The 27,113-nt window shown below is 43.3% G+C and overlaps 1 protein-coding gene and 2 non-coding genes across 4 annotated transcripts; 1 reads left to right on the top strand and 2 right to left on the bottom strand.

The window, feature by feature from the left end:
- The first annotated feature begins 362 nt into the window (after positions 1-362).
- Positions 363-26,831, top strand: Ddhd2 (DDHD domain containing 2). Of its 2 annotated transcripts, none has more exons than XM_036166342.1 (18): positions 363-646; positions 1,874-2,096; positions 2,747-2,937; positions 4,507-4,596; positions 5,408-5,528; positions 7,184-7,273; positions 8,461-8,596; positions 12,920-13,128; positions 13,343-13,410; positions 15,162-15,284; positions 16,981-17,076; positions 17,947-18,030; positions 18,132-18,287; positions 19,409-19,511; positions 19,627-19,797; positions 21,375-21,534; positions 24,506-24,613; positions 24,929-26,831. In XM_036166342.1, exons 2-17 carry the CDS (start codon positions 1,880-1,882, stop codon positions 24,585-24,587), a joined length of 2,097 nt encoding a protein of 698 aa, XP_036022235.1. In that variant the 5' UTR covers positions 363-646; positions 1,874-1,879; the 3' UTR covers positions 24,588-24,613; positions 24,929-26,831. The 2 variants fall into 2 exon arrangements, with proteins under 2 accessions (XP_036022235.1, XP_036022236.1); XM_036166343.1 differs by lacking the exon at positions 363-646 and adding an exon at positions 977-1,063.
- Positions 6,477-6,583, bottom strand: LOC118569246. The gene has a single exon (XR_004943038.1). It is a non-coding gene; the product is annotated as a U6 spliceosomal RNA (small nuclear RNA).
- Positions 9,707-9,809, bottom strand: LOC118569238. The gene has a single exon (XR_004943032.1). It is a non-coding gene; the product is annotated as a U6 spliceosomal RNA (small nuclear RNA).
- Positions 26,832-27,113: the final 282 nt, after the last annotated feature.

Below are 27,113 nucleotides of genomic sequence, written 5' to 3'. Positions count from 1 at the left end.
TTTAAAAAAAAAAAAAAAAGGCGAGAGAGAAGGAGGAGCCAACGCCCCCAGGACAAGTCTGCAGGGGGACACCCGCGCCCTGCTGCCCTCCAGCCTCCCTCCAACCCATCCTTCATCCCTGTATCCTCCATCCACCCAGTCGGGCCCCCGAGGTGTCATCATCAGGACCCACCCGGGCTCAGGACGCCGGGATCCCCGAAGCGCCCGTGATCCGCCCGGGTGGGTCCTGCAGTGTCACCTCCGTGGCTCCTCCCTCAAAGCCTCGGCTCCGAGCCCGCCCCGCCCCTGCCCGGGGAATGGGGGGGGGGGGCGGGGGCGGGGCCCCGACTCGGCCAGCGCGTGCCCGGCGCGTGCCCAGCGCCCGACGCCTGCCCGCAGCAGCTGCAGCAGCAGCCGCAGCAGGAGCTACGTCTCGCGCGAGTCCCCGCACCTCTCGCGACACTTGGGCGGCGGGTCCTCCTGCGCCCCGGGTCCTAACCTAGCTGAGCAGCCTCGGTCCGTCGCGGGAAGAACGCCGTGGAGCCCGCCGTGCGGGGATTGGGGCGCGGCCGCAGGCTCCGCCCCGCCCGGCCCTCCTCTCCGCCCGCTCCTGCTCTCTCTCGGCGAGGGCCCAGAGCGCGAGCGGCGGCGGCGGCGGCGCTGCCAGGCGAGTCCCGGTCCGCGCGCGGGGGCCCCTGGGCCGGCCGGGGTGGGGTGGGGTGGGGTGGATGGGCGGGCTCCGGGGTCCACTGGATCCCCCCCGGGCATCCGTGGGCGGCTCGGCTGCTCCTCTACCCGGGCGCGAGGCCCGGGGCTGGGGGCAGGAGTGGGTCGGGAGCGGAGGGCAGGCCGAGGGCTCTCTCGGGCGGATAACGGGGAGGCCCCGGGAGCGTTTGTTCCTTGGCGGCCCGACCGTGCCCGGTGCAGGGATGCTGCTCGTCCATCCTCCCACGCATCCTGCTTCTGTGTGTCTGCGGCGCTAGTCCCCCTGATCGCTTGTCAGTCGTGGTTGGAGGGGGCTGTGGAGGTCACCTGTTACCTTGGCACCCGCACCTTGGGCGCCCGAGGCTCCGTCCGTGGGCTGGTGCGCGACTGTGGCTGCAGGCCAAGTTCTCCTGGGTGGGCGTTAAATGTGCCACAGCCCCTCTTGAAGCGCAGCTTGGAGGACCAGCCAGAAATGGTTCTTGAGTGGCTAGTTGTGCTTTCTGTATTTTAAGGGTCTGGTAGTTGTATTAATGTGTGATAGTAATGTTTATTTCTAACTGTTTATTTCTGTTGTATGTGCATTGCCTGCATGTGTGTCCGTGTGAGGGTGTCGGGTCCCCTGGAACCGACAGAATACAGACTGTTGTGAGCTGTGTCAAGTGGGTGCTGGGAATTGAACCCCGGTCCTCTGGAAAAGCAGTCAGTGCTCTTTTAACTGCTGAGCCATCTCTCCAGCCCCGGAGCAGGGTTGGAGATGGGGTGGTCTTAACCCACCTGATACGACTATGTCATACTGTACGCCGCCACAATTGGAGGCAGTAATATTCAGCCTTTGCTACGTGTACGGTGAAAAGTGTGATAAGATATCTTGTTGGAATCAGTTCTTGACCACATGTTTCTTGAAATTTCTGGGTTTGTTAAGGAGCTTATTGTCTGATCACACATTTTAGTTTTCTGAAGAGACTTGGGAGCTCAGTGCAGAATGGTGGAGCTGAACATTGTTGTCCCCCCAAATAATTTTATATTTTTGTTTTGAATTATGTAACTGTGAAAATTTGCTGTTTGTTTCAAGAGTGGCTTCCAAAAAAATGATCATTGTGTGTGTGTGTGCGTCGGGGGAGGGGGCATGTGAACATTTACAGTGTTCATAGAGACAAAATAATCCTGATAGTTTTGTTTTGTGTTCTAGAGCGAAATGTCATCGGTGGAATCACACCAGGAGCTGTCTCAGTCAGATCCATCCCCGTCCCCAAACTCCTGTAGTTCTTTTGAGCTGATCGACATGGATGTCAGCAGCTCCTATGAGCCCGTTTCTTCCCACTGGTTTTATTGTAAGATCATAGACTCTAAGGAGATGTGGATTCCTTTCAACTCCGACGATTCACAACAGCTGGAAGAGGCACATGGCTCTGGTAAGAAGGAAACGGTCACTTGTAACAAAGATTCTAAACTCTCTCAAACTAAAAGTAATCACCCTTACTGTGATCGATATTCAAGTTAAATTTAAAAGCTTTCCATTTTCATCCTTTTAAAGCTGTACTAAATTTCCGAGTAATTCTCCAATATTTTCTGTACTCCAGCTGGTGTTCTAGTTTGGACTTGGAAAGTGTGTGTATAGAGTAAGGTGTCATACTGCAGAATGAACTAACATGTCATTTGTTTTTCTCATAAAACAAAAATAGTGTTATTTATGGTTTATCATTAGGGTTGTCATTAATTTACCTTCTCATCCTTCAAGCAAAAACTTCAGAAAAATCTTTATGTGTATGTATGTGTCTGTATGAATGTGAGAGAGAGAGAGTGTGTGTATATAAGAGACATGAATTGTCTTAGAAAAAGAAAAACTGTTCAGGAAGTATTTTTTTCTTTAAAATATGATTGGTTTTGACATACGAAAAGTAGTTCATGAGAAAGATAAGAACTAAATTCCATTTCTTTTAATATGTAGCCAAGTAGAAACAGTTTACGTTTCACATGATTATTTGGAGTGTAACTTGCAGTTGTACTTGGGAGAGTTATTGTGACATAATGTACTTCATGTCTCTTTTGCAATTCTTAATAGGAAAAGATTGTAATGAGAGAGTTGTTCCCACTGATGGGGGCAGATACGATGTTCATCTAGGGGAAAGGATGCGGTATGCTGTGTATTGGGACGAACCACCTTCAGAAGTGAGACGATGCACGTGGTTTTACAAGGGAGACAAAGACAATAAATATGTTCCCTACTCAGAGAGTTTCAGCCAAGTTTTGGAGGTATCCCTCTGCTTCTGTTTACCTACCATTTTCTTCATTTTTTTCCCCCTTCGGTCATTTATTTTTTGTTTTGTTTTAATTCTTGTAACATATTTTGTGTAACTTCAGGAAAAATTTGCCTGCTTTTATATCACACTTAATGTAATTTCTCTTTGCAAGTTAGTTTCAAGGTAAAGTTTTAATTTTAGATTTTAAACTTTATAGAAATTGTATTATGCCTTTTAAATGAAATGTAAATGTCTCACTAATGATAATTATTGTTAACATTTAAAATGTGACCAAAAACCAATCTTTTGACTTAATGTTTTTAATTTTTTGAAACATGATTCTCTGTTTAGTCCTGACTGTTCTAGAGCTTGCTATGTAGGCCAAGATGGCCTCAAACTCAGAGATCTGTCTTCCTTTGCCTCCCGAGTGCTGGGACTAAAGGTATGCGCCATGACACCTAGCCATTTAAAAAATTTTTATTTTAATGAGTGAGTGTTTTGCCTGTGTGTAAGTGTACTATATGTGTGCAGTGCTCAAGGAGGTCAGAAGAAGGAGTTGAATCTTCTGGAACTGAAGTTATAGATGGTTGTGAGCTGCCATGTGGGTGCTGGGAATTGAACCCAGGTCCTCTACAAGAGTAGCAAGTGCTCTAAACCACTGAGCCATCATCTCTTTAGCCTCAATGTGTAATGTTCTTGCTCTGAGAAATAATATTGGCTTTCTTGAAATTGAAATAGAATGTTATTGATGTGTGTATGTGTGCATAGTGATACAGTGATAGAATTCAGAGTTTTTTTGTTTTTTGTTTTTTGTTTTTTTTTGTTTTTTCGAGACAGGGTTTCTCTGTGTAGCTTTGCGCCTTTCCTGGAACTCACTTTGTAGACCAGGCTGGCCTCGAACTCACAGTGCCTCTCCCAAGTGCTGGGATTACAAGCGTGCGCCACCACCGCCTGGCCTTCAAAAGTAGTATTTTTTAATCTCTATTTATTTGTTTTTTGTTTGAGGCGGGTGTTTTGTTTCTTGAGTCTCACATACCCTAGACTGGCCTCAAACTTGACAAGAAGCTGAAGATGGCTTCAGCTTCTGATATTCCTGCCTCTACCTCCTTGAATTCTGGGAATCCATTACTGTACTTGGTTTTATGCTTTGCTGGGGGTAGAATATGGGGCTTTTGGCATGCTAGGTGAGCACTCTATCAGTTAAACGTCATCTTTTTGAGACAAGGTGTTGCTGTGTATCTCTGGCTGTCCTGAAACTCACTGTGTGGCCCAGGTGGCTCTCAGATTCATAGTAATCCTCATGTATTAGCCTTCCAACTGCTGGGATTACAGGTATAGGCCACCACACTAGGCTGCTGGTCATTGTAAAAGAATGTTAATGATCTGGGAATCTAGGTCAGTGGTACAGTGCTTGTCTAATATATGCAGGGCCCAGGATTCATTCTCCAGCACTACACTACCAAGAATTTTAAAATGCATTTGTGGGGTTGGAGAATGGTTTTCTTCCTGGGAATGCATTAATAAGTTCAAGTTTAACAAAAAGCTCTTGGAAAGTCTAATATAAAATATATTTTATTTTAAGGAAACATACATGCTTGCTGTAACTCTGGATGAATGGAAAAAGAAATTAGAATCTCCAAACAGAGAAATTATTGTATTACACAACCCAAAGGTAAAGTGAAGTAAAGCATGTCACTGAGATTTAGATCAAAGGTTAATGTATTACTAAGGAAAACCATTGATCTTTTGTTCCATGGACACTACATAGATAACCTTTGGCATAGTTTATATTAAATTCACTATTACAAAGTTATTAATGCTTACAGTCATTATTCACTCCATTCAGCTTTTCCATAAGGATTTTCTTCTATATGTGTATGGTGTATGTGTATGTATAATATATGTGTGTGTGATTTGTGTATAATGTATGTGTGAATGTGGGTGTGCACTTACAGCAATATGCTGTTGAAGTCATGGGTTCTGGGGATTTCCACTCAGGTCCTTCTCTGTGATAGCAGTGAGTTCTTTATGTACTGAGCCATTTTCCCAACCCTAAATAAGAATTTTCTTTGGGAAAATTGTGCCACTATAGATTAAGAAAATCAGCTATACATTATGTAAGCATGTCTTTCATATATAGGATTTTTTTTTAAGACAATGTCTCACTGTGGAGCCTTGGTTGGCCTTGAACTCACTGTGTAGTTCATACTAGCTATGTAGAACAAGCTGACTCAAACTCATAGAAATTCTTGCCTCTGCCTCCCTAGTGCTGGAATTAAAAGCATCCACCACTACACCTGGCTTCTGTGTTACCGAAGTATCTGTTAGTCTAATGTACTTCAGAGTTCTCATCTAGGTTAGAGGAGTTGCATCTCAGAGCTCCAGTTGAGGGTTGGTTATATGAAAGATGTGTTTCTATCATTCAGAATGTATTAAATCACAAGTTAACGTAGAGTGTATTGCTCTGATCTTTTCTGTTTAAGCTCATGGTGCATTACCAGCCAATTGCAGGGTCTGATGAATGGGGTTCCACCTCCACAGAGCAAGGGCGACCAAGATCTGTAAAAAGAGGAGTTGAGAACATCCCTGTTGATATTCACTGTGGTAATGTTAATCATTTATTTTCTCTTACGTTCTGATACATTGATTTATTCTTTAAATTGTGGCCCTTTATTCTTTTGATTTATATTACTTTAAGATTTAAAAATGATCTTTAATTGTATAGGCTTATTCTAAATTAAGATCAACATCACTTCATCTAAGTTATTTTTTGTTGTTTTTGACAAAAGGTCTCATGTAGGTTAGGGCTGGTCTCAAACTCATCTTATATAAGGATAGCTGTAAAGTTTTGATACTCCTGCATCCATAGCTCTTGTGCTGAGAGTACAGGTGTGCCTTAACTATGCCTATTTTATGTGATGCTGGGGATCACACCTAGGGTTTCCCTGGACATAGTAGTGCACATCTTCAATCCCAGCTCCAGCAGAGGCAGATGGATGTCTGTGAGTTTGAGACCTGCCTGGTGGGCAGAGTGAGCTCCAGGATAGCCAGGGCTGCATACAAACAGCCTAGGACTTTGTGTGTGCCAGGCAAGCATTCTGCCAACCGAGCTGCATCTGGGTGATGTGTGTGTGTGTGTGTGTGTGTGTGTGTGTGTGTGTGTGTGTGTGTGTATGTGTGTGTGCACGCATTCAGTGCAGGCATGTGAGTGTGCAATGCTTGTGTCCAGAAGCCAGAATGGGGAGACCAATAGGTGTGCTCTCCATCATTGCCACCTTATTCCCTGAGATAGGCTCTCACTGAGCCAGGAGCTCACTGTGGCTAACCTGGCTAACCAGTGAGCTCTGGAGAATTGTCTCCACTCTCCTGTGCTGGGGTTGGAAGCATGTGCAACCGTGCATAGATGTATGTGGGTGCTGGAGAGTCAAACTCAGCTAGCTCTTCATGCTTTTGCACTCTTCCCAACTACGCCACTTCCTCAGCTCTGTTTTTTGTTTGTTTCTTTTTTTTTTTTTTTCTCTTGGTCTCTGGTCTCTGAACCATTTATTTCTCAGAGATAGGGAATGCTTTATGAATTTGTGGGTTATCCTTACAAAGGGGCCATGCTAGTCTTCTCTATGGTGTTCCAGTTTCAGCACATGTGCTACTGAAGCGAACACTGGCTTTTTTGAGGTGTGGTCTCCCAAGTGCTGGAATCACAGGCATGCACCATCATCCTCGGCTGTTAAACACTATAACAGTGTTTAGTATTTGGTGGCCATGGCTGTAATCCTAGCATTTATAGGGTGGGGGCAAGGGGATCAGTTCAAGGTTAGTTTCAACTCCATATCAAGTTCCTGTGTCAAAACAAAACACTGAAGCAAAGCAAATTGCATTTTTTAAAAGTGCATAGGGGTTTCTTTAGTATTTTTTCTAGAGCTTACAGTTATTTCAAAATAGTTTTAAAACCTGAAGAAAATTTTCAAGGACTTACATAAGAATATTTATAATACCAGCATTCACGAGGCATAGGTAGGTGGATTGCTATGAGTTCAATGCTAGCCTGTCTACATAGTGAGTTTCCGGCCAGCCAGAGCTACAGAGTGAGGCTCTTGTCACCAAAAAATAAAGACAAAAATTAAAAAGTAAAATTAATGTACTTTTACTAAGTAAGAAGTTAAGTATGTGACTTTTTTGTGGCTTTAAAATTATCTTTTTTATTTTAAATTTTGCTATATTTATAAGCTATTTCTAATTTTTCTTTTCAATTTTACTTCTAGGTGAACCTTTACAAATTGATCACTTAGTTTTTGTGGTACATGGGATTGGACCAGCTTGTGATCTCCGTTTTCGAAGCATTGTTCAATGTGGTAGGTTTGCAAAGCATGTAAGATAGATCGCTTAAGAAGAATTATCTCCTGGGAGCCAGGATCAAGCATTGTCTTTTGGTCTGTTGTCTTAGCTTCGTAAGAAGATTTGTGGAGCTAAAGTTGGCGACAAGGGAGGGAAGCTTCCAGCTGAGACCTAACTGCTAGGGATTTCCAGAGACTAGTGCTCTTAGCTAGTGATCCAAGAGTGAACTTGCCTATAATCCCTGTGAATTGTTCTACCCAGCCTATTTATAACCAAACTTAGAACAGTAAAGATGGGACTGAAGTAAATAATAGGAACTGAACTGTGTAAATTCATACCATGGCAATCCTCTGGACAAACCTCAGGCTTTAAGTCATGAATAGAACTTAATTTTGAAAGGTAATCTCTTCAAATCTGGATGCTGTTCAAAGTCTGCCCCACTCGGGAGTCTGCTTCTCCTTGGCAGTGGTTCTGAATAGACTAGGATATGGTCTGCAGGGTGATAAGATGTGATAAGAATGTTGAACAGCAGTGTTTTTTTTTTTTTGTTTTTTTTTTTTTATCTAAAGTATTAAGGGCTGGGAAGATGGCTCAGCAGTTAAGAATACTCACCAGCTGCTTTTCCTGAGGATCAAGCCTCAGATTCTAGCACCCATGAGGTGGCTCACCAACTCTCTAAACACCTGTTCCAGGGGGTCTGATGCCCACTTCTGGCCTCTGTAGGCAGTGAATGTGTGTGGTACAGATATGTGCAGGCAAGGCACACATAGGAGTCAAATAAAAATAATCTTTAATCCCAGCACTGAAGGCAGAGTCAGGCAGATCTCTGTGAGTTCAAGGCCAGCCTGGTCTACAGAGTGAGTTCCAGTCCAGGACAGCCAGTGCTGTTACACAGAGAAACCCTGTCTCAAAAAAAAACCAAAAAACAAAAAAACAAACACAAAAAAGTAAACACATCTACACATCTATCACATTAGCATGCAAATTTGCTTCCACCTTTAATAAATGGTAAAATTAAATGTCATCTAATTAGAATGATTTTAAAACAATTTTTTATTATTTTATTTTTCCTAAAGTACTTACTCTCCAGTGTGGTCTAAGCAGATGTCGTCATTAGGTAGGATGCAGTTGCATGTTTTGTTGCAACCTGAGTCTGTGTATTAATTGCTTCGCTGTTGATGCATAAGTTATTTTTCTCTTCTAGTTAATGATTTCCGAAGTGTTTCCTTGAACCTGCTACAGACACATTTTAAGAAAGCCCAAGAAAATCAGCAGATTGGAAGAGTAGAATTTCTTCCAGTCAATTGGCACAGTCCTTTGCATTCTACTGGGGTAGATATGTGAGTAGTCCCTTATACCTTTGAGTTGTTAGCTGTGATTGTAATATTCTATGATCATCATTATGCTTAAGGACATTTCTGCTATAGCTGATTATGCATTAAATTTTTTAGCCGGGCGGTGGTGGTACATGCCTTTAACCCCAGCACTTGGGAGGCAGAGACAAGCGGATCTCTGAGTTCAAGGCCAGTCTGGTCTCCAAAGCGAGTTCTAGGAAAGGCGCAAGGCTACACAGAGAAACCCTGTCTCGAAAAACAAAACAGAACAAAAAAATTTTTAGCCAGGTGTGGTGGTGCACCCCTTTAATCCCAGCACTCAGGAGACAGAGGCAGGTGGAGGTCGATGGATCTCTGTGAGTTAGAGGCTAGCCTAGTATACATAGTGAGTTGCAGGACAGTCAGGACTACATAAAGAGACCCTGTCTCAAAACATCAAAATAACATAATAATAATAATAATAATAATAATAATAATAACAACAATAATAACAATAATAATAAAAACAATAAGCTTCCCATGAAAGCAGCATCTTTTGATACTTGGGCTTGGTATTCTTTCTTTCTTCCCCTTTCCTCCAGCAGAATCCACACCAGCCTCCTCATAGTCCTCAGGGCCTCAGAAGTGGGGTTTCTCCTTTTCCTATGTGCTTTCCGTTGTGCCGTGCTGAGAATCAGCCCGCAGGGTCTGCCCTTGCCAGCCTAGCATTCCATTACAAAGCCGCATTCCATTACAAAGCCGCATTCCCAGCCCACCAGCATTGCGGGTTATTGGTTCATAGATGATGCAGGATTAGCTCCTCCCAGCTCCCAGCCTGTCTGTGGGTCAGGGTCTTACTGTGTAGCCCATGCTGACTCCGAAGTCTTGCTCTGCATGCCTTCCTCCCAGTATTGACATTACAGATGTGTGCTGTGCTTCTGTGTACAGCCTCAGCGTGGAGGTCTTAAGTTTGAATGTTTATGTATACAGATGTGTGCTGTACTTCTGTGTACAGCCTCAGTGTGGAGGTCTTATGTTTGAATGTTTATGTATACAGGTGTCCTGCCTACATGTGGTCACCCACTTAGCAGTATATAAAGGCATGCTTGGCATCTATCAAATTAAATTTGTGGTTAAAAAAATACTAAATGCTTCCTGAATTTGCATGTCATCTTCACACAGGGGGCATGCTAATCTTCTCTGTATCATTCTAACTTTAGTATATGTGCTGCAGAAGCAACCACTATGTATTTATAATTTCTTGGAGATGTATCATTAAGTGATGGTCAGTCCTTTGTCTTTAGATATCTCTGGTTAAAAGTAAAGACTTGTCCCCAATGTGGTAACACATACCTTTAGTCTTAGCACCTAGGAGGCTGAGGCTAGTGGATCTCTATGAGTACAAGACCAGCATGGAGTATATAGTGAATTTCAGGACATCCAGGATCCTGTAGAGAGACCTTGTTTTTTTTTTTAAAAAAAAAAGGGCTGGAGAGATGGCTCAGAGGTTAAGAGCATTGACTGCTCTTCCAGAGGTCCTGAGTTCAATTCCCAGCAACCACATGGTGGCTCACAACCATCTGTAATGAGATCTGGTGCCCTCTTCTGGCCTGCAGTTATATATGCTGTATACATAATAAGTAAATAAATTAAAAAAAAAAAAAAAAAAAAAAAAGGAGTGTCTTTGAGTCACTAAAATAAAAAACTGCCTTTATTTAAAAACAAAAAACAAAACACCCCCCCAAAAAAACCCTTTATGTTTGTGTGTATGCACGCGCACAACCACGTACGTGCTTACATGCAGCCACATTCACTGTAGGTACACGTGGTAGTCAGAAGAGGATACATGGTGGAAGTCAGTTTTCTCCTTCCACTGTGGGTTTTGTAATAAACACTTTTAACTACTAAGCCATCTCTCCAGCCTAATATTTTTATGTAAAAATAAATAAGTACAAAAATAAAATAAACAAATAAATAAACAAGTACATTAGCCGGGCTGTGGTGGCGGCAGCTCACGCCTTTAATCCCAGCACTGGGGGAGGCAGAGGCAGGTGGATCTTGCCTCTGGGATTAAAGGCATGTGTAGCAGGAATCTTAACAGAACAAACCTGAGGCCAGTTATTGGGGTGAATGCTGGAAGATCAGAGAGACAGAATAAGCCACAGTTTCCTCACCTCGCCAGTTCCTTAGCTGGTCTTGTTTCCTCAGACTGCAAGCTTCTGTGTCCTCATCCCAGTGGCTCTCAGCTGAACTGCTGCTCCAAAGCCGGAATGCTTAACCAGCCAAATGCTTGACTACCTTAGTTCCTGGTCCTCACGCCTTATGCCTTATATACCTTTCTGCTTTCTGCTATCACTCCCTGGGATTAAAGGCCTGTGTCACCACGCCTGGCTGTTTCTAACGTGGCCTTGAACTCAGAGATCCGCCTGACTTTGCCTCCCTGAGTGCTGGGATTAAAGGCATGCACCACTCCCAGCTTCTGCTATGGCTTGCTCTGACCCATTTTCTAGCCACCATTTTTGGCTTTGTATCTAGTGGCTGTCTGTTCTCTGACCCCAGATAAATTTATTAGGGTGCACAATATTTTGGGGAACACAATACTACCACAGGCATGTGCCATCACTGTCCAGCCTATAATTTTCCTTTTTACAATGTTACTTTTTATTTTTGGTTTCTTATTCAAAGATGACAATTTAGTTGATTAACTGGTACATTAGCTGATCTCTGAAAAGGGAACTCAATTTTAAATCTGTAATAACCATAAGTAAATTGTATTATGATAAAAAAAAATAGTGTCTGGTGTGGTTGGGGATTTAGTTCAATACTTTATGTTCAGTCCTCAGCTCTGGGGGAAAGTATCTGAACATTTGGATCAGTGATTAAGAGCACACACGGCTCTTGCAGAGGTCTCAAGTTCAGGTCCAAGCACCTACAAGGTAGCTCACAACTTCCTGTAACTCTAGTTCTAGTGACCTCAGCACCCTCTTCTGGCTGTGGTGTCTCACGCCTTTAATCTGAGCACTCAGGAGGCAGAAGGATCTATGTGAGTTTGAGGCCAGTCTGGTGTGCACAGCAAGTTCCAGGATGACCATGGCTGCATAGAGAGACCCTGTCTCAAAAACAAAATAGAGTATCATTTCTAGTTAACATTCAGATTTCCACATGCAGGGCAAGAGGGAATCCTGGTTGAGCCAGCTCTCCCAGTCTCTGCCCCTGGGAGAGCGGTGTTGTGAGTACTTGTGAAAATGAGTCCTTTCCCTCAGTGCCCTTCCCATCCTGGGGCCCACATCTCTTCCCAAGTCCCTCACCCTCCTCCTCCTGAGAAAAATGGACATGGCGGTGGGGTGGGGTGGGGGCGACCAGAGGAGCCTTTTCTATGGCATTAGAAGGAGAAGGGAGAGCTGAGGTTACCCTACCTATTCCACCTCCCTCCAAACTCCTGGCAACCCCCAATCAGTGTTTGAGCCTCCTTGCCCCCTGGGTATCCTTTGGTGATGATTTTGGCAACTCAGGAGTAAACAGCCATTCTCATAGGGAAAAAAATTCCAATTTCCAGTGTCCACCTATACAAACACAGATGTATACACATTTAAAACTAAAGTCCAAGCTGAGGATGTCAGTGTACACCTGGAATCCCATTACTGGAGAGGCTGAAACGGGAATCACAAGTTCAAGGGCAGCCTGGGTTTCAAAGTGATGTGTTATCAATTTTTTTTTCTAAACTGAGATCCAAACAAAGTCAGTTCACTGAAATTAAATGGCGTCTCTCTCTGTCTCTCTGTCTCTGTCTCTCTCTCTCTTGTTTTGTTCTGTTTGTGTTTTGTTTTTTTTTTGTTTTTTTTTTCCAAGACAAGGTTTTTCTGGGTAGCCTTGGCTGTCCTGGAACTTGCTCTATAGATTGGGCTGGCCTCAAACTCACAGAGATCTGCCAGCCTCAATGGCATGTATCTTTGCCTTACCTCTGTATCCTCTGTATTTCTTTTCTTTTCTTTTTTTTTTTTTTTTTTTCCAATTTCTGTATGGAAACTGGGTTGTGTATTTGACTGCCTCTTTTTCCTTCACTAAACACGTTTTTTCAAGCCCGTGTTTCTCCATCTTGCTAGGTATCTCTTGTAACACTGAATCTTTGACTCTAAGCTTTAAGAATAAGCTGAGGGGTTGGGGATTTAGCTCAGTGGTAGAGCACTTGCCTAGCAAGCACAAGGCCCTGGGTTCGGTCCTCAGCTCTGGCAAAAAAAAAAAAAAAAAAAAAAAAAAAAAAAAAAAATGCTGAATAATAACTTAGAAGTAGCACTGGACTGGATTTAGATTTTCTGCTCAAAATAATCTCCTTTTTTGGTTTCCCCTCAGAGATCTGCAGCGGATAACCCTGCCCAGCATTAACCGCCTCAGACACTTCACGAACGATACAATTCTGGATGTCTTCTTTTACAATAGTCCCACCTACTGTCAGACTATCGTGGACACAGTAGCTTCTGAAATGAACCGAATATATACACTTTTCCTGCAGAGGAACCCTGAGTTCAAAGGGGGTGTATCCATTGCTGGTCATAGTCTAGGTAACAAATGAACTCCCTGCAGCCGGAGAGCACTGTCACATTTAACAGATTAACACAACTACAAGTAATCGTGGTGAAGATTTGGAGGGTTGGAGGGGTGGTAAATTGGAACAGTCCTCTGTTGATTCTCTGCATTTGTAATTGGCTTATAACTTTTCTGTATAACAGACAGCCAATGTCTTAGAAATTGTCCCTTCTTCTATTTTACTTATAGGTTCGCTTATATTGTTTGATATCCTAACAAATCAGAAAGATTCTTTGGGGGATATTGACAGTGAAAAGGTAATTTAGAAGTTTAGATAGGTTCTCTTGTAGTATTCCATACTAAGGATTTTTAGATTTTTCAGCCTTTGTGTTTAGCTGAGATTAGTCTTACGCCATAATGTTAAATGTACATTTATTTTAGCAGCTTGGTAATTCTCTCTTGTTGTTCTTTTGTGATAGAAGCAAGACAGTATTTTGCTTCTATGAATCACTGCCGTATTGTAAAATAAGTATGGTGTCTTCCTTCTCTTTGTAAATATGCACTACTGGTGAGTGGTAGAGTTGTAGTTACTGAGTTAATTGTAGATTGTGTGTGAGGATGTCAGGAGTGACTTGATGGTTTATTGGAAGCCAAGGGGAAACATGGTGATGGAACCTGTCTCCATCAGACACAGTCCCATGAACATTTTAGCATTGGTAGTAGTGATTTGATGTTTGATAGACACTGTCTATTTTTCTTTTTATTTAAGTGTCTGTGAACCCTTGGGCTATGAATTCTTCCAGGCCCTGCCTTAGACTATTTTATCTTTTTTTGTCTTTCACATTTATTTTTTTATGTATGGCTGGTTTTTTTATATATTTTATATTTTTTTATATTTGTTTTATCTATATATGAGTATTTTGTCTGCATATTTGTATGTGCATCAGAAGGTGCAAGGTCTCCTGGAACTGATGGTTGTGAGCCACCATCAGTGGTGTGGGTGCTAGGAACTGAACTCAGGTCCTTTGGAAGAACAGTCGGTGCTCTTAACCTCTGAGCCATCTCTCCAGCCCCTAGATAGCTGTTTTGCCTGCATTTAAGGATCTACATTATGTTGTGTGCCTGTTGCTCCTGAAGGTCAAAAGAGGGCATCAGATTCCATGGAACTGAAGTTGCAGATGATTGTAAGCAACCATGTGTGTGCTAGGAACCAAACCCAGGTCCTCTATCGGAGAGCAAGTGTTAACTGCTACGCCATCTCTCCAGCCTCCCCATCCCTGTTTTAAAATGTTATGTGTCTGAGTGTTTGGCCTACAAGTACATCTGTACACCACACTTGTGCAAGGTGCCCTCCAAGGCCAGAGAGGGCATCAGATCCCCTGGAACTGGAGCTACAGACGGTTGTGATCTGCCATGTGGTCCTCTAGAAGAGCAGCATGTGCTCCTAACCACTAAGCCTTCTCTATAGCCCTGACTATTTTGTTTCTTTTTCTTTTTTTGGTTTTTCGAGACAGAGTTTCTCTGTGTAGCCCTGGCTATCTTGGAACTAGCTCTGTAGACCAGGCTGGCCTTGAATTCACAGAGATCTGCCTGCCTCTGCCTCCTGAGTGCTGGGATTAAAGGTGTGTGCCACCATTGCCTGGCCTGTTTTATTTCTTAAATTGTTTTTCCTTAATAAGAGCTCAGTAATGATGATGAAGAATATTTTAATATTAATTTAAAAATATATTTTCGCTTGGCATTGTGGTATACTCCTTTAATCCCAGCACCTGGGAGGCAGAGGCAGGTGGATCTCTGAGTTTGTGGCCAGCCTAGTCTACATAGTGAGTTCTTGGACAGCCGGGCTACAGAGTGAAACCCTGTTCAAAAAAAAAGGAACTAAAGGTCACCCTTACGTACATAGTGAGTTTGAGATCAGCCTGGACATTATAAGATCTTGTCTCAAAAAAACAGAGCACTTAATGTTAAGATTCATTATTTTGAATAATACATTTCAAATTATAAAGTAGTATTAATAAAGAAAATCAAATGAATTTGTGAATAATAAGCTTTATGATACAATTTTTAGGGTTCATTAAGAACTGTTGAGGACCAAGGAGATGTACCAACATTAGAAGAAGATCTGAAGAAACTTCAGCTCTCTGAGTTCTTCACTGTCTTTGAGAAAGAGAAAGTTGATAAGGAAGCTCTGGTAAGAAAAGGCTTTTAAATTTTAAACCAAGCCATTTTCAGTATTTTGTTTATTTGTTTGTTTTTGTTTTTCGAGACAGGGTTTCTCTGTGTAGCTTTGCGCCTTTCCTGGGACTCACTTGTGTGGGAGCCCGTTTTCGGGTTCCTTGTGGCTTTACCCAGCAGAGGATGATTGGGGCCACGGGCCTGAGGGCAGGTGTCAGAAATGGTCTGCACTTGGCTGTGCTGGGGGAGGAGGTCCTTTGCTCCACCCCTGGGCGTCTCTGTAAATACCCTGGGGCAGAGATAGTCAGGGCCTGTTGGAATAGGTTCCAGACCCTCTCGAGGCTATCCTGTATTTTTATCTGTTTGTCTTCGCACTATAAATCATTCTATCTAATATTTCCTGCTGCTCTCACTCAAGAAAACTCTGGGGAGCTGTGGGGTTGGTGGGTAAATGCCCCACAACTTAGTAGCCCAGGCTGGCCTCCAACTCACAGAGATCTACCTGCCTCTGCCTCTGTCTCCTGAGTGCTGAGGTTAAAGGCGAGCACCATAACCGCCCGGCTTTTTTCAGTATTTTTATCTTCAAGTTTACCAAGAACATGCCCTTTGGAAGCTTTTTACTTATAACTATTTCACCACTAATGATAATCTTTAGCATTGTTTATCTGCTTTTTATCATATACAATGATCTTTGCTTTGTGGCAGTTCAAGGTTCAGATCAGACATGTCATAGAGTATAATCTAAAGCAGGCTGAGCTTAGAGAATGTGTGAGTCAAGAGCTAACCCTGGCATTAACAGTGACAGACCAAAGTCTTATTTTCTGTTCCAGGTAACAGTCTGTACCATCACATTTTCTGTTCCTCGTTTTTCTTGGGCTTTTTCTGCTTTATGATAGATTTGTTTACTTAGCTGATGCTTAATAACTGCCTACTGTGATCAGGCACGGACAGCAGGGTGCTAGTAGGATGGACCTGGTCACTGACTTGAGTGTGAGTTGTTTCTTAGGAAAGGTACATTACTTAAACTGTAATTATTTCGTTACAGTTATGCTAAGAACTGATAAGGAAAAGTACACAGTGGTGCAGGAATGCAAAGGAGAAGGAAGTCTCTCCCCACTCAAATGAGTGGTACTTACCTTGAGGTTTGGATGTTAATCTGTTATGAATACTTCTTTGTTGGCCATGTGTCCTCACAGCTTGTGTCCATCAGGAGGAGCATAATCCGAGAAACTGACAGCTGAGTGACCATCATGAAGTCTTTAGATACCAACTTGTCTAGTTCTTTTTATACAATATTCTGTTACTATCATATCGACAGTGTAGTTGTTTTGTTTCGTTTTGTTTTTCGAGACAGGGTTTCTTTGTGTAACAGCCCTATCTGTTTTGGAACTCATTTTGTAGACCAGGCTGGCCTTGAACTCACAGAGATTTGCCTGCCTCTGCCTCCTGAATGCTAGGACTAAAGGTGTGCACCACCACCGCCTGACAACAGTGTAGTTTTTACTAATACTTCTATTTTCGTAGATTATTTTACGAATAAGACAAGACTTTCTTTCTCAAAGTTACTTGTGTGTTATGCCTTTAGGGAGCCACATCAGTATAGAACCAAGAACAAGAGTGACCCTTTCAGAGTCTACAACATTTACTTGATTTTATTTTGCTTAGAAATTAAAAAAACAAAAACAAAAACCTGTTTTGTGTTCTATGCCTAGGCTTTATGTACAGAAAGAGATCTTCAGGAAATGGGAATTCCCTTAGGACCAAGAAAGAAGATACTAAACCATTTCAGGACCAGAAAAAACTCAATGGTGTGTTTCTAACCTACCCTAGTGGGTGAGACAGTTCCTTGACAGTGATGGTAAATCCTTTCACTTGGTGAGACAATACTCTGCTAACCAGACAGATGCTTTGGCTTGTTTGCCATACTGGGGCTTAAGCCTAGGCCTCACTCATGCTAGGCAGGCACTTTAAAACTGAGCGAAACTTCTATTACTCCGGCCTTAAACTCAGAAAGATAGGCCTGCTTGTAAGTGCTGAGTTAGGCCTCCTGAGTGCTGGGGTTAAAGATGTCCTCCGTCATGCCCAGAACTTATTTATTTATTTTTAAAGATTTATTTATTTATTATGTATACAATGTTCTGCCTGCATGTATCTCTACAGGCCAGAAGAGGGCACCGGATCTCTGTTTACAGATGGTTGTGAGCCACCATGTGGTTGCTGGGAATTGAACTCAGGACCTCTGGAAGAATAGTCAGTGCTCTTAACCTCTGAGCCATCTCTCCAGCCCCCAGAACTTATTTTTAAAGATTTATTTTAAATTTTTTGATGTGTTTGCCTGGTGTCCATGGGGATCAGAAGAGGACATTGAATTCTCTGAGACTGGAGTTACAGACAGTTGTGAGCTGCCATGTGGGTGCTGGGAATTGAACCCGGGTCCTCTGGAAGTGCAACCAGTCTTCTTAACCATTGAGCCATCTCTCCAGTCCCACTTCTGTTGTTTTAAAACACGTAGGAATGTCAGTTAATGTAAGGCAACTATTAGAGTTTCAGTAGCTTTATCCTATTTTGTGAGGGACTTTTAGGATTATTGGCTGCCATTTTGAAGCTTTTCCTTTGACGTTGGGAGCTAGTTCCAGTGGATACTATCTCTATATGGCCATTGTTTTTGTTCTTTTTAGGGTGCTAATAGACCAGCCACATCAGCTCCAGAGGTAAACATCCCCAAGGAAAATGGTGACTATCTAGATGTTGGCATTGGGCAGGTAAAAATACTCTTTGTTTTTTCTTTTAACTACTATTATTCATGTGGTAGGAACAGAAAAGACTCATTATTAATGAAAAATACCTTTTTTCTTCATTCCAGGTGTCTGTAAAATACCCCCGGCTCAACTACAAACCAGAAATATTCTTTGCCTTTGGATCTCCCATTGGAATGTTTCTTACTGTCCGAGGATTAAGAAGAATTGATCCTAATTATAAATTTCCCACATGCAAAGGTTTCTTCAATATTTACCATCCTGTAAGCATTTGAATAGCTGCTCTATGGTTTTACCTAAATACTAGGATTTAGCAAGCAGCATGTAATTTTGTGTTGTATTGATTTGCTTGTTGTTTTTTGTTTGTTTTTATTTTTTGTTGTTGGTTTGTTTTTTTTTTTTTTTTCGGTTTTTTTTTTGTTGTTGTTGTTGTTTTTGGTTTTTTTGAGACAGAGTTTCTCCGTGTAGCTTTGCAACTTTCCTGGATCTCACTCTGTAGCCCAGGCTGGCCTCGAACTCACAGAGATCCACCTGCCTCTGCCTCCTGAGTGCTGGGATTACAGGCATGTGCCACCACTGCCCAGCCTGTTGGTTTTTTTGAGACAGGGTTTTTCTGTGTAGCTTTGGATCCTGTCCTGGAACTTGCTCTGTAGATCAGGCTGGCCTTGAACTCACAGAGACCTGCCTACCTCTGCTTCCTGAGTGCTGGGATTAAAGGCGTGCACCACCACCACCACCACCACCACCACCACCACCACCACCACCACCTGGCTGATTTGCTTTTTCTCTGTTGTTCTTTAGCAACTAGACAGTTGGTAGTATTGATTAGGAAGAAGTAATTAGGAGCTGGCAGTGGTGCATGCCATTAGTCCTAGCACTCAGGAGGCAGAGGCAGGTGGATCTCTTGAGTTCGAGGTCAGCCTGGTCTACAGAGCAAGTTCCAGGACAGCCAGTGCTACACAGAGGAACCCTGTCTCAAAGAACCGGAACTAAAAGCAAGGAAGTAAATAGATAGAAGAACTGTGCATACTCATGTGAATGAGGCCAGAGGATAGCTTTGGATGCTATTTGTCAGATGCTGTCTACTCTTTTTTTTTTAATGAGACAGAGATCTGCCTATCTCAGCCTTCCCAGTGCTGCGATTTACAAGTAATTGTCATTATGCCCAGTTTTTTTTTGTGTTTCGTTTTTTAAATGTGGCTTGTAGGACTCAGACTCAGGTACCTTGGCTTGCAAGTCAAGCACTGTGTTGACTGAGCTATCTCCCAGCCTATTATTGTACTTTTTACAGAATAAACATAAGTATTTTTGTCTAAGATATGTAGTTCCTCAAACTGTCTTCTTTATTATAGATAAATACTTAGCTGTTGTTTTTCCTATGTAGTTTGATCCTGTAGCGTATAGGATTGAACCAATGGTGGTCCCGGAAGTAGAATTTGAGCCAATGCTGATCCCACATCATAAAGGCAGGAAGCGGATGCACTTAGGTGAGTCTGTGTACAACTTGATTCTGGATAGTTGATGAGTGTAAACTAAATGGAATTCATTCTTTTCTTTGCTGGGCCTTAAACTCGACAGCATCCTTTATTCACTGTCTTTCAGAACTAAGAGAGGGCTTGACCAGGATGAGTATGGACCTGAAGAACAACTTGCTGGGCTCACTGCGGATGGCTTGGAAGTCTTTCACCAGAGCTCCATACCCTGCCTTACAAGCTTCAGAAACGGCAGAAGAAACTGAGGCCGAACCTGAGTCAAGTTCAGCAAAGTCCAGTGGTCAGTGGCACTGTACAGAGATGACCTGAGGGGCACCGTGCTGTGGCGTTCTTGCTCAGGGCCTTCTTTCCTTCCCTTCAGTAACTGTAGGATCAATGTTGTCCTTGAACTATGCTAACCTTTCCCGAGATTTTAATAGCTAAAAATAAGGGGAAAATAGTACGTGAGGAAAATGTCAAGAGAAACTATTAACTACCCTTGAAAACATTTCCCATTGTGGATTTGGGAATGATATTAAGTGCCTACTCTGTGCTGGGCATGGTGACATACACCTTTAGTGCCAGCACTCGGGAGGCAGAGCCATGCGGATCTTTGTGAGTTCGAGGCCAGCCTGGGCTACATAGTGAGTTCTGGGACGGCCAGGGCCAAAACCTACTCTGTGAAGTACCTACTTTAAAAAAACATAATTTCTGTGTGTGTGAGAGAGAGACTGTATGGCATGTGTGTATAGCTGTCTGTTGAGACCAGAAGGTGGTATTGGATTCTCTGGAAGATCAGCAAGTGCACTTACCTACCTAGCCAACCCTCCTTTTCCTGTTTTTTTTTTTTTAAGACATTTTTTCTTGTGTGTGTGTGTGTGTGTGTGTGTGTGTGTGTGTGTGTTGAATGTGTATATATGTGCACTGAATGTGTGCTGATGCCTTCAGAGGCCAGAGTCATTGGCTCCCCTGGTATTATTGTTAGAGGGGTTGAGACCTCCCTGATGCAGGTGCTGAGAATTAAACCTGGGTGGTTGGTGAGAGCAGCCAGTGCTCTTAATTGCTGAGCCGCCTCTCCAGCCTCGGTAGCTAGCTTTATGAGATGAGTGTGTGTCAGTTCTGTTTCCATTGCCGAGGACTAGCTTGGATACTCAGTTCCTTATAGAGTCTCTCCTCTGTCCCTGCTTGCACTTAGTCTATAAAATTCCCGACACATGACTTACAGGTGTGCAGGTGAGGAGATGTGTGGATCAGAAGAAGAAATTGAACAAAATAAGTGTGACTTGAGGGGCTATAAAGAAATTGAGAGGAGCCGGGTGGTGGCAATGGCGCACGCCTTTAAATCTAGCACTTGGGAGGCAGAGCCAGGAGGATCTCTGTGAGTTCGAGGCCAGCCTGGTCTACAGAGCGAGATCCAGGACAGGCGCCAAAACTACACAGAGAAACCTTGTCTTGAAAAACCAAAAAAAATAAAAAGAGAGAGAGAATTGAGATGAAGAAGACAGAAGAGAGCCCTTTGAGCAGAGTACCTCCTCACAAGGTAACCGTGGAATCCGAAGGAGTGCTGCATTGTTTAGGTGTATGTGTGCACACGTGCTGTGTATGTGTGTGGGTACACAATCGTGTGGAGGACAGTGTCTTTTTCTACCTTAGTTTATGTAGACAGGGTCTCTCACTGAACCTGGCGCTCTCTAGGAAGCCCCAGGATTCTCCTGTCTCTGCCTCCCCAGTGTTGGGATTACAGATGTGTGCTGCCTTGGCCAGCTGTTGATGGGGTGTCTGGGTGTTCCTCCTGCTTGCAGGGGGGCCCTTAGCCAGCTCCACTGCATCATTCCCCCAGTCTGTGCTTAGGTTCTTAGGATGGCTTTTCTCGTCCAGAAGTTAACCCAGAAGAGACGCCTGTGGAAGTGAAAGAAGAGCTCCCCATCAACGTGGGGATGCTGAACGGGGGCCAGCGCATCGACTACGTGCTGCAGGAGAAGCCCATTGAGAGCTTTAATGAGTATTTGTTTGCTTTACAAAGCCATCTGTGCTACTGGTGAGTGTTGTGTGAGTTGTGCTTGTTTGTGTTGTGTTGTGTCCTTACCTAGTCTTCCTTTCGGCTCCCCAGAGTTGAGTGCAGGGGCTCAGAAGTACTGCACCCAGCCTCACCCCAGCTGATCCAGTCTTTTAGTTGTATCTTTTTTTTTAATGGTTTTTATCTTTTCATACTTTTAAACTTTTTAAAAAGATTTTATTTATTTATTCATTCATTCATTCATTCATTCATTCATTTATTATGCAGTATATAATCTGGCTGCATATACTCTGGCGTGCCTGAAGAGGGCACCAGATCTCATTACAGATGGTTGGGAGCCACCATGTGGTTGCTGGGAATTGAACTCAGGACCTCTGGAAGAGCAGTCAGTCCTCTTAACCTCTGAGCCATCTCTCCAGCCTCAAGATGTATCTTTTGAAGCCTAGTGTGACTGTTCATGCCTCTAACTCCAGCATCTGTGATACTGAGTCTGGACGATTTTGAGTGTAGGCAGCCTGAACTACCCACTGAAATCCTGCTCCCCTACCCCACCAAGAAAAAAAAGAAAAAAGGGAAAAAAAACAATTTAAAAGCATTTATAATAGCTAAGACACATGCACATTACTAAATATAATTAATTGCCTGATGGAATGTAGATCAGAGTAGTGGTGATTACTAGATTTTGTATAGTATAATAATACAGTTTCTTTCTTCTTTTTTTTTTTTTTTTTTTGGAGCTGAGGATCGAACCCAGGGCCTTGCGCTTGCTAGGCAAGCGCTCTACCACTGAGCTAAATCCCCAACCCCTTATATTCTCATTTTTACATGTAAATCTGGATTCATTTCAAATTTTAGTCTTACATAGAATGGGTGTCTTAAGAGTTTCTTTTGCTGTGATGAAACTCAAGACTGCTAACAACTTGAAGGGGTTAAGGTTTATTTCAGCTGACAACTCTTAGGCCACAGTTCCTTCCTGACTAAAGGAACTCAAGGCAGGAACCTGGAGGCAGGAACTGAAGCAGAGGTCACGGAGGATGCTGCTTAATGACTTGCTCTCCATGGCCTGCTCAGCCTGCTTACTTATTTTGTTTTTTGTTGTTTTAAGATTTATTTTATGTATATAGTGTTCTATCTGCAGGCCAGAAGAGGGCATCAGATTTCATTACAGATGGTTGTGAGCCACCACGTGGTTGCTGGGAATTGAACAATCAGTGCTCTTAACCTCTGAGCCATCTTTACAGCTTATTTTGTTTTTTGAGACAGTGTTTCTCTGTGTAGTCCTGGCTGTCCTAGAACTCACTCTGTTGAACAATCAGTGCTCTTAACCTCTGAGCCATCTTTACAGCTTATTTTGTTTTTTGAGACAGTGTTTCTCTGTGTAGTCCTGGCTGTCCTAGAACTCACTCTGTAGACCAGGCTGGTCTCGAACTCAGAGATCCACCTGCCTCTGCCTCCCTGGGCAGTGCTGGGATTAATGGCAGCTAGATTATTTCTTCTTCGCTGAGTTTGATGGTTCTTAATAAAAGAATGGAAGGAATCTCAAGGACAGTTGTGTTGGCGTTCAGGAGAGGAGACAGCAGCACAGGCTGCGTCAGGAGGGAGGTGAACAAGAAAGAGAGCTCTGCTCTCCAAGCTCGGAGCCAGGAACCCGGCTGCAGCATGGTGGAATGTGTCTAAGTTTAGCACCTGGGAGGCTGGAGCAGAAGGGTTTCAGCAAGTTCAAGGCCACCCAGGGTTGCATAACAAAACCCTATCTCAAAAATGGGATGGGGGGAGGACAGGGAACCCATGGCTGATGTATAAAATTTTAAACACATAATAATAAAGAAAAAAAAATGGGAACAGTCTAAAAATGCCTACAGCTCAGCAGTGGAAGTCTGCAAGTGACAGTATTGCTGTGGGGGTGGGGAGGGTGGGGGGACGGGGGCAGGTATCAGAAATAGTGGGAAGGCGAGTGTTCCAAGTGTCAAGAACTAGGCTGGTATCGAGGAGAGACAGAATGCAATGAAAAGGTGTGACTTGGGAAGTCAGAAAGTGGGCAGGCTTCACCGTGAAGATTGAGAGGTTTGTCTGAGGGTGGAGCTGGTAGTTGGAGAATGGTAGAGTTCATTTTATATGTGTGTGTGTGTGTGTGTGTGTGTGTGTGTGTGTGTGTGTGTGTGTAGATATAGATATACACACACACACTTTTTTTTCTATGTGGATTGTATACGTGTATGTGGGTGGGCACCTGTGTAACCATGTGAGGTGGCCAGAGGACACTGAGTGTCCTTCTCTGTCATTTTCTACTTTATTCCTTTGAGACAGTCTCAATACATCTGGAGCTAGTCTAGTGGCCAGGAAGTCACAGCAAACCTCCTGTCTCAGCACCTTTACTGTGCTGGGGTTAAACAGCCTGGCTAATGATGTGAGTGATGGGTTCCAAACTCAGATTCCCATTCTTGCTCAGCCAGCTGTCTACCCACTGAGCCATCTCTCTAAGCCCCATTTGATATGTTTGGAATTCTGAGTCCAAACTTTAATTGCCTTTTCCAAAAAGCAAATAGAAGTTTTAAAACGAAGGTAAGCATCTAGAGGACAACTCACGAGTGCCTCTCTGGAGCTGAGCATGGTGCTCGACACTTGTAATCCTCGATGTCAGGAGGCGGTGGTAGGAGGATTCTGGGACTTCTGGACCAGCCTTAGCTATAGAGTAAGTTACAGGGACACTGTGGGCTGGAGTGAGACCCTGCCTCAAGCAAACAAGCCAGGCTCTATGGACACCCTTGTCATTTACTGCCTTAATGGGGAAGGTGCCAGGACCCGTCCGTACCTTTTCCTGCTTCCAGACATAATGCTTTGCTGGATCACCTCCTAACTGCTGCCTGACAGTACATCTCTAAGGTGCATAGTTTTGCAATAGTTAAAAATAAATACAAGGTATTTGTATAGGTAAATGACAAGCATATGGCACCAGACTGTTCCATCTTTTCTCAATTTTTTTTCTACACAGGGAATCCGAAGATACAGTGTTGCTGGTTCTCAAAGAGATCTACCAAACCCAGGGTGTCTTCCTTGATCAGCCTTTACAGTAAAAACGGCTCATCTGTGGCTGCTTCATGTAAGTTTTCAATGCAGTGTGGTGTTTCCATGTGAACATGGTACGAGGAACATTGGCGCCTCAAACCCTTAGGTCTATCTGTATTTGTCCCCACGATCTAGGGTTAATACTCACTCTGAGGACTGGTTAAAACTCAAAGGAAGTATCCAGTGCCCACTTAGGGATCAGTGTCTATTTTATCGTGTGCTTGGGATCCTGAGTTACCCGGCTCAGCCGTCTGATAGGATCCTGGAAAGTCTATATTAGACAGTGGCGTTCCCTGTGGTTGCTCAGGCTGAACTGCACGGTGACCTCTTCTCCCGCTCTCTCCTGTAGGTGGACACCGAGGGATCTTTCCTGAAAACCTGTGCCTGTTGCTGTGGCTCCGTCATGTCCTGCATGTTGCTTGCCTCACTCCACGGGATCTTGAGAAGAAAATGTTTGGAAACTAGTGGAAAGCAAAAGGAACACTCGTTGCTTTGTAAAAACACTCACTAGTTTTTGTAGCTACAGAACTTATATCTTTAAATGCTCTAACAGCAGACCTTCCTTATTTAATACATGGGAAGGAATACAGTCTGTTTGGGGGGCCTAGACAACTCTGAGAGAGGTTTACTCCTTACCTTTAGAAAGTGGACCAGCTGGGGAGTATAGTCTTAAGATTCAGAGGTACTTAGGGTCCAGTCATTCTCTGTGTTCTCTGCTGCACTGGAAGGCTAAGCGTAAATGGAGAGGGAAGTACTGTTAATTTTGAACAGCATTTCTTCCTGTGTGTAGTACATGACGCTATGATCGGCTTACTAAAAATCATTTGCTCTGACCACTGTCAGCCAGGCTATCAAAGGAACCACTGGTGCTGTTTGCTGTTTTTATAACTGCTGCAGTCTGTAAATGTGAAGAGGATAGGAATTGTATACCTGCCCTTTTATACCTAGTCCAAACGGTGAGATTCAAGGAACTATTGGAGAATACTTGCCTTGGAGGTGGAGTTCTAAGAGTCGGTCCATTACATGGCCTTTCCCAGATGTTCATGTTGTAAAGGAGATCTTTTGGTAACACCAACCGAAGTTGCCTGCTTCTTCCAGCCACATAAAGGAAGTGTTGTGATGTAAGCATCACTTCTGATGTTTCTGAGGTATCCTCACAATGTTTGCTTAGAGTTGGCAGTCAGTGTTAGTTGAGCACACAGGCTAGCCCAGGGGGAGCCCATATTCTGAAAGAAAACCCTCTTCACGGGGTCTGAGGAGCAGCTCTACTGTAGCTGGATCTGGAGAAGTGAAGTAGAGTTCTCTCGGGGAACTAAGTTTTTCCCAAGGTGTCTGCTTTCGTCTTTTCTTCCCTTCTTCAGCATGTGCAGCGTCTTGGTTCTCTTCACGACGGTCCTTTATGCTCCTCAGATCAACCCTCAGCGTCCACACCTCTCTACAGAGTTGCAGAGGAGGGAAGCTACGTTTCCATTTTTGTTTTGTTTTTGTTTTTTTTGTAAACCTATCATGGTATCCAGAAGCTCTGCATGTAATACTCACTGAATACTCAGACAGCAGCGGTCTTTACCCTTTTTGGTACAGAAAAGAAAAGAGGTCACAGAGGCAAGCCTGGCCTTTCCTTCTCTGCTTATAGATGATGCTGGATAAGCAAGCTACTGAGAAGTTCCAGGTGTATGGAATACTTTTTTTACACTCTCTCTTGAGTAGGAATTACTGAGAACGAAGTAGCATTCATTAAATACTAAAGGGTTATTGTCAAGTTGCTGTCTTCAAATTTGTTTACTCTTGTTAGCAGAATCGTTACTACTTCAGAGTAAACCAAAGTACAACCAAGAATGAGTTCTTGTAACCAAAGACGGACATTTGGCCCCGGAGCGCTAGCTAATCCGCTGTAGTGACACGCTTCTTCCCAGCAGTCGGCACACAGTAACTAGAAAGAGCTCGACCCTCGCCATCCACTTGTGTGTTACTGTGCTGTGTTATACAGGTGAGGAAGGTGGTGAGGAGGAGCCTGTGTCCGCTGTCTACTGCATCATCCGTATCCTGTACAGTCTCTTGACCGAGGCTGTTTGGAAACTCTAGCCTAACAGCATCTGTACGGATCCCTGGCTGCAGACTCTGAGAGATTGTTCCAAGGGAAGATGAGAAGCACTGTCACCTTGCTGAAACTTTGCACTTTTGAAATGCTTGTTTTGTATGTGATTATATTTAAGACTTTAGTAAATGCTGAAATAAAACTACTGACCAGTCACTTTCATGTAGCCTTATTGTCAAGAAAAATCAAGAGAGTAGCTATTCTCTCTTTTATGCTAAATTCAAAACAAAACTTTTAGGCAAATAACTAATATATAAGTTATTTTCCCTTGATTAATGTTTTCATTGTCATGGAGAGATTCAGTTCAGAATTTAAAGTGTGGCAATGATAAATGTGTCTGTAAATACAGAACACAGAGCCTTTCCTTTAGTACCTGTAAATACTAGCTTGTACATCAGATACCACACTTAGTCACATGCATTCAGATGAGGATCCTGTG

The sequence above is a fragment of the Onychomys torridus genome, chromosome 17 (genome assembly GCF_903995425.1).
Source record: "Onychomys torridus chromosome 17, mOncTor1.1, whole genome shotgun sequence".
Classification (NCBI taxonomy): domain Eukaryota; kingdom Metazoa; phylum Chordata; class Mammalia; order Rodentia; family Cricetidae; genus Onychomys; species Onychomys torridus.
Note: the sequence above shows the minus strand (reverse complement) of the source record. Positions and strands in the feature narration are given on the sequence as shown.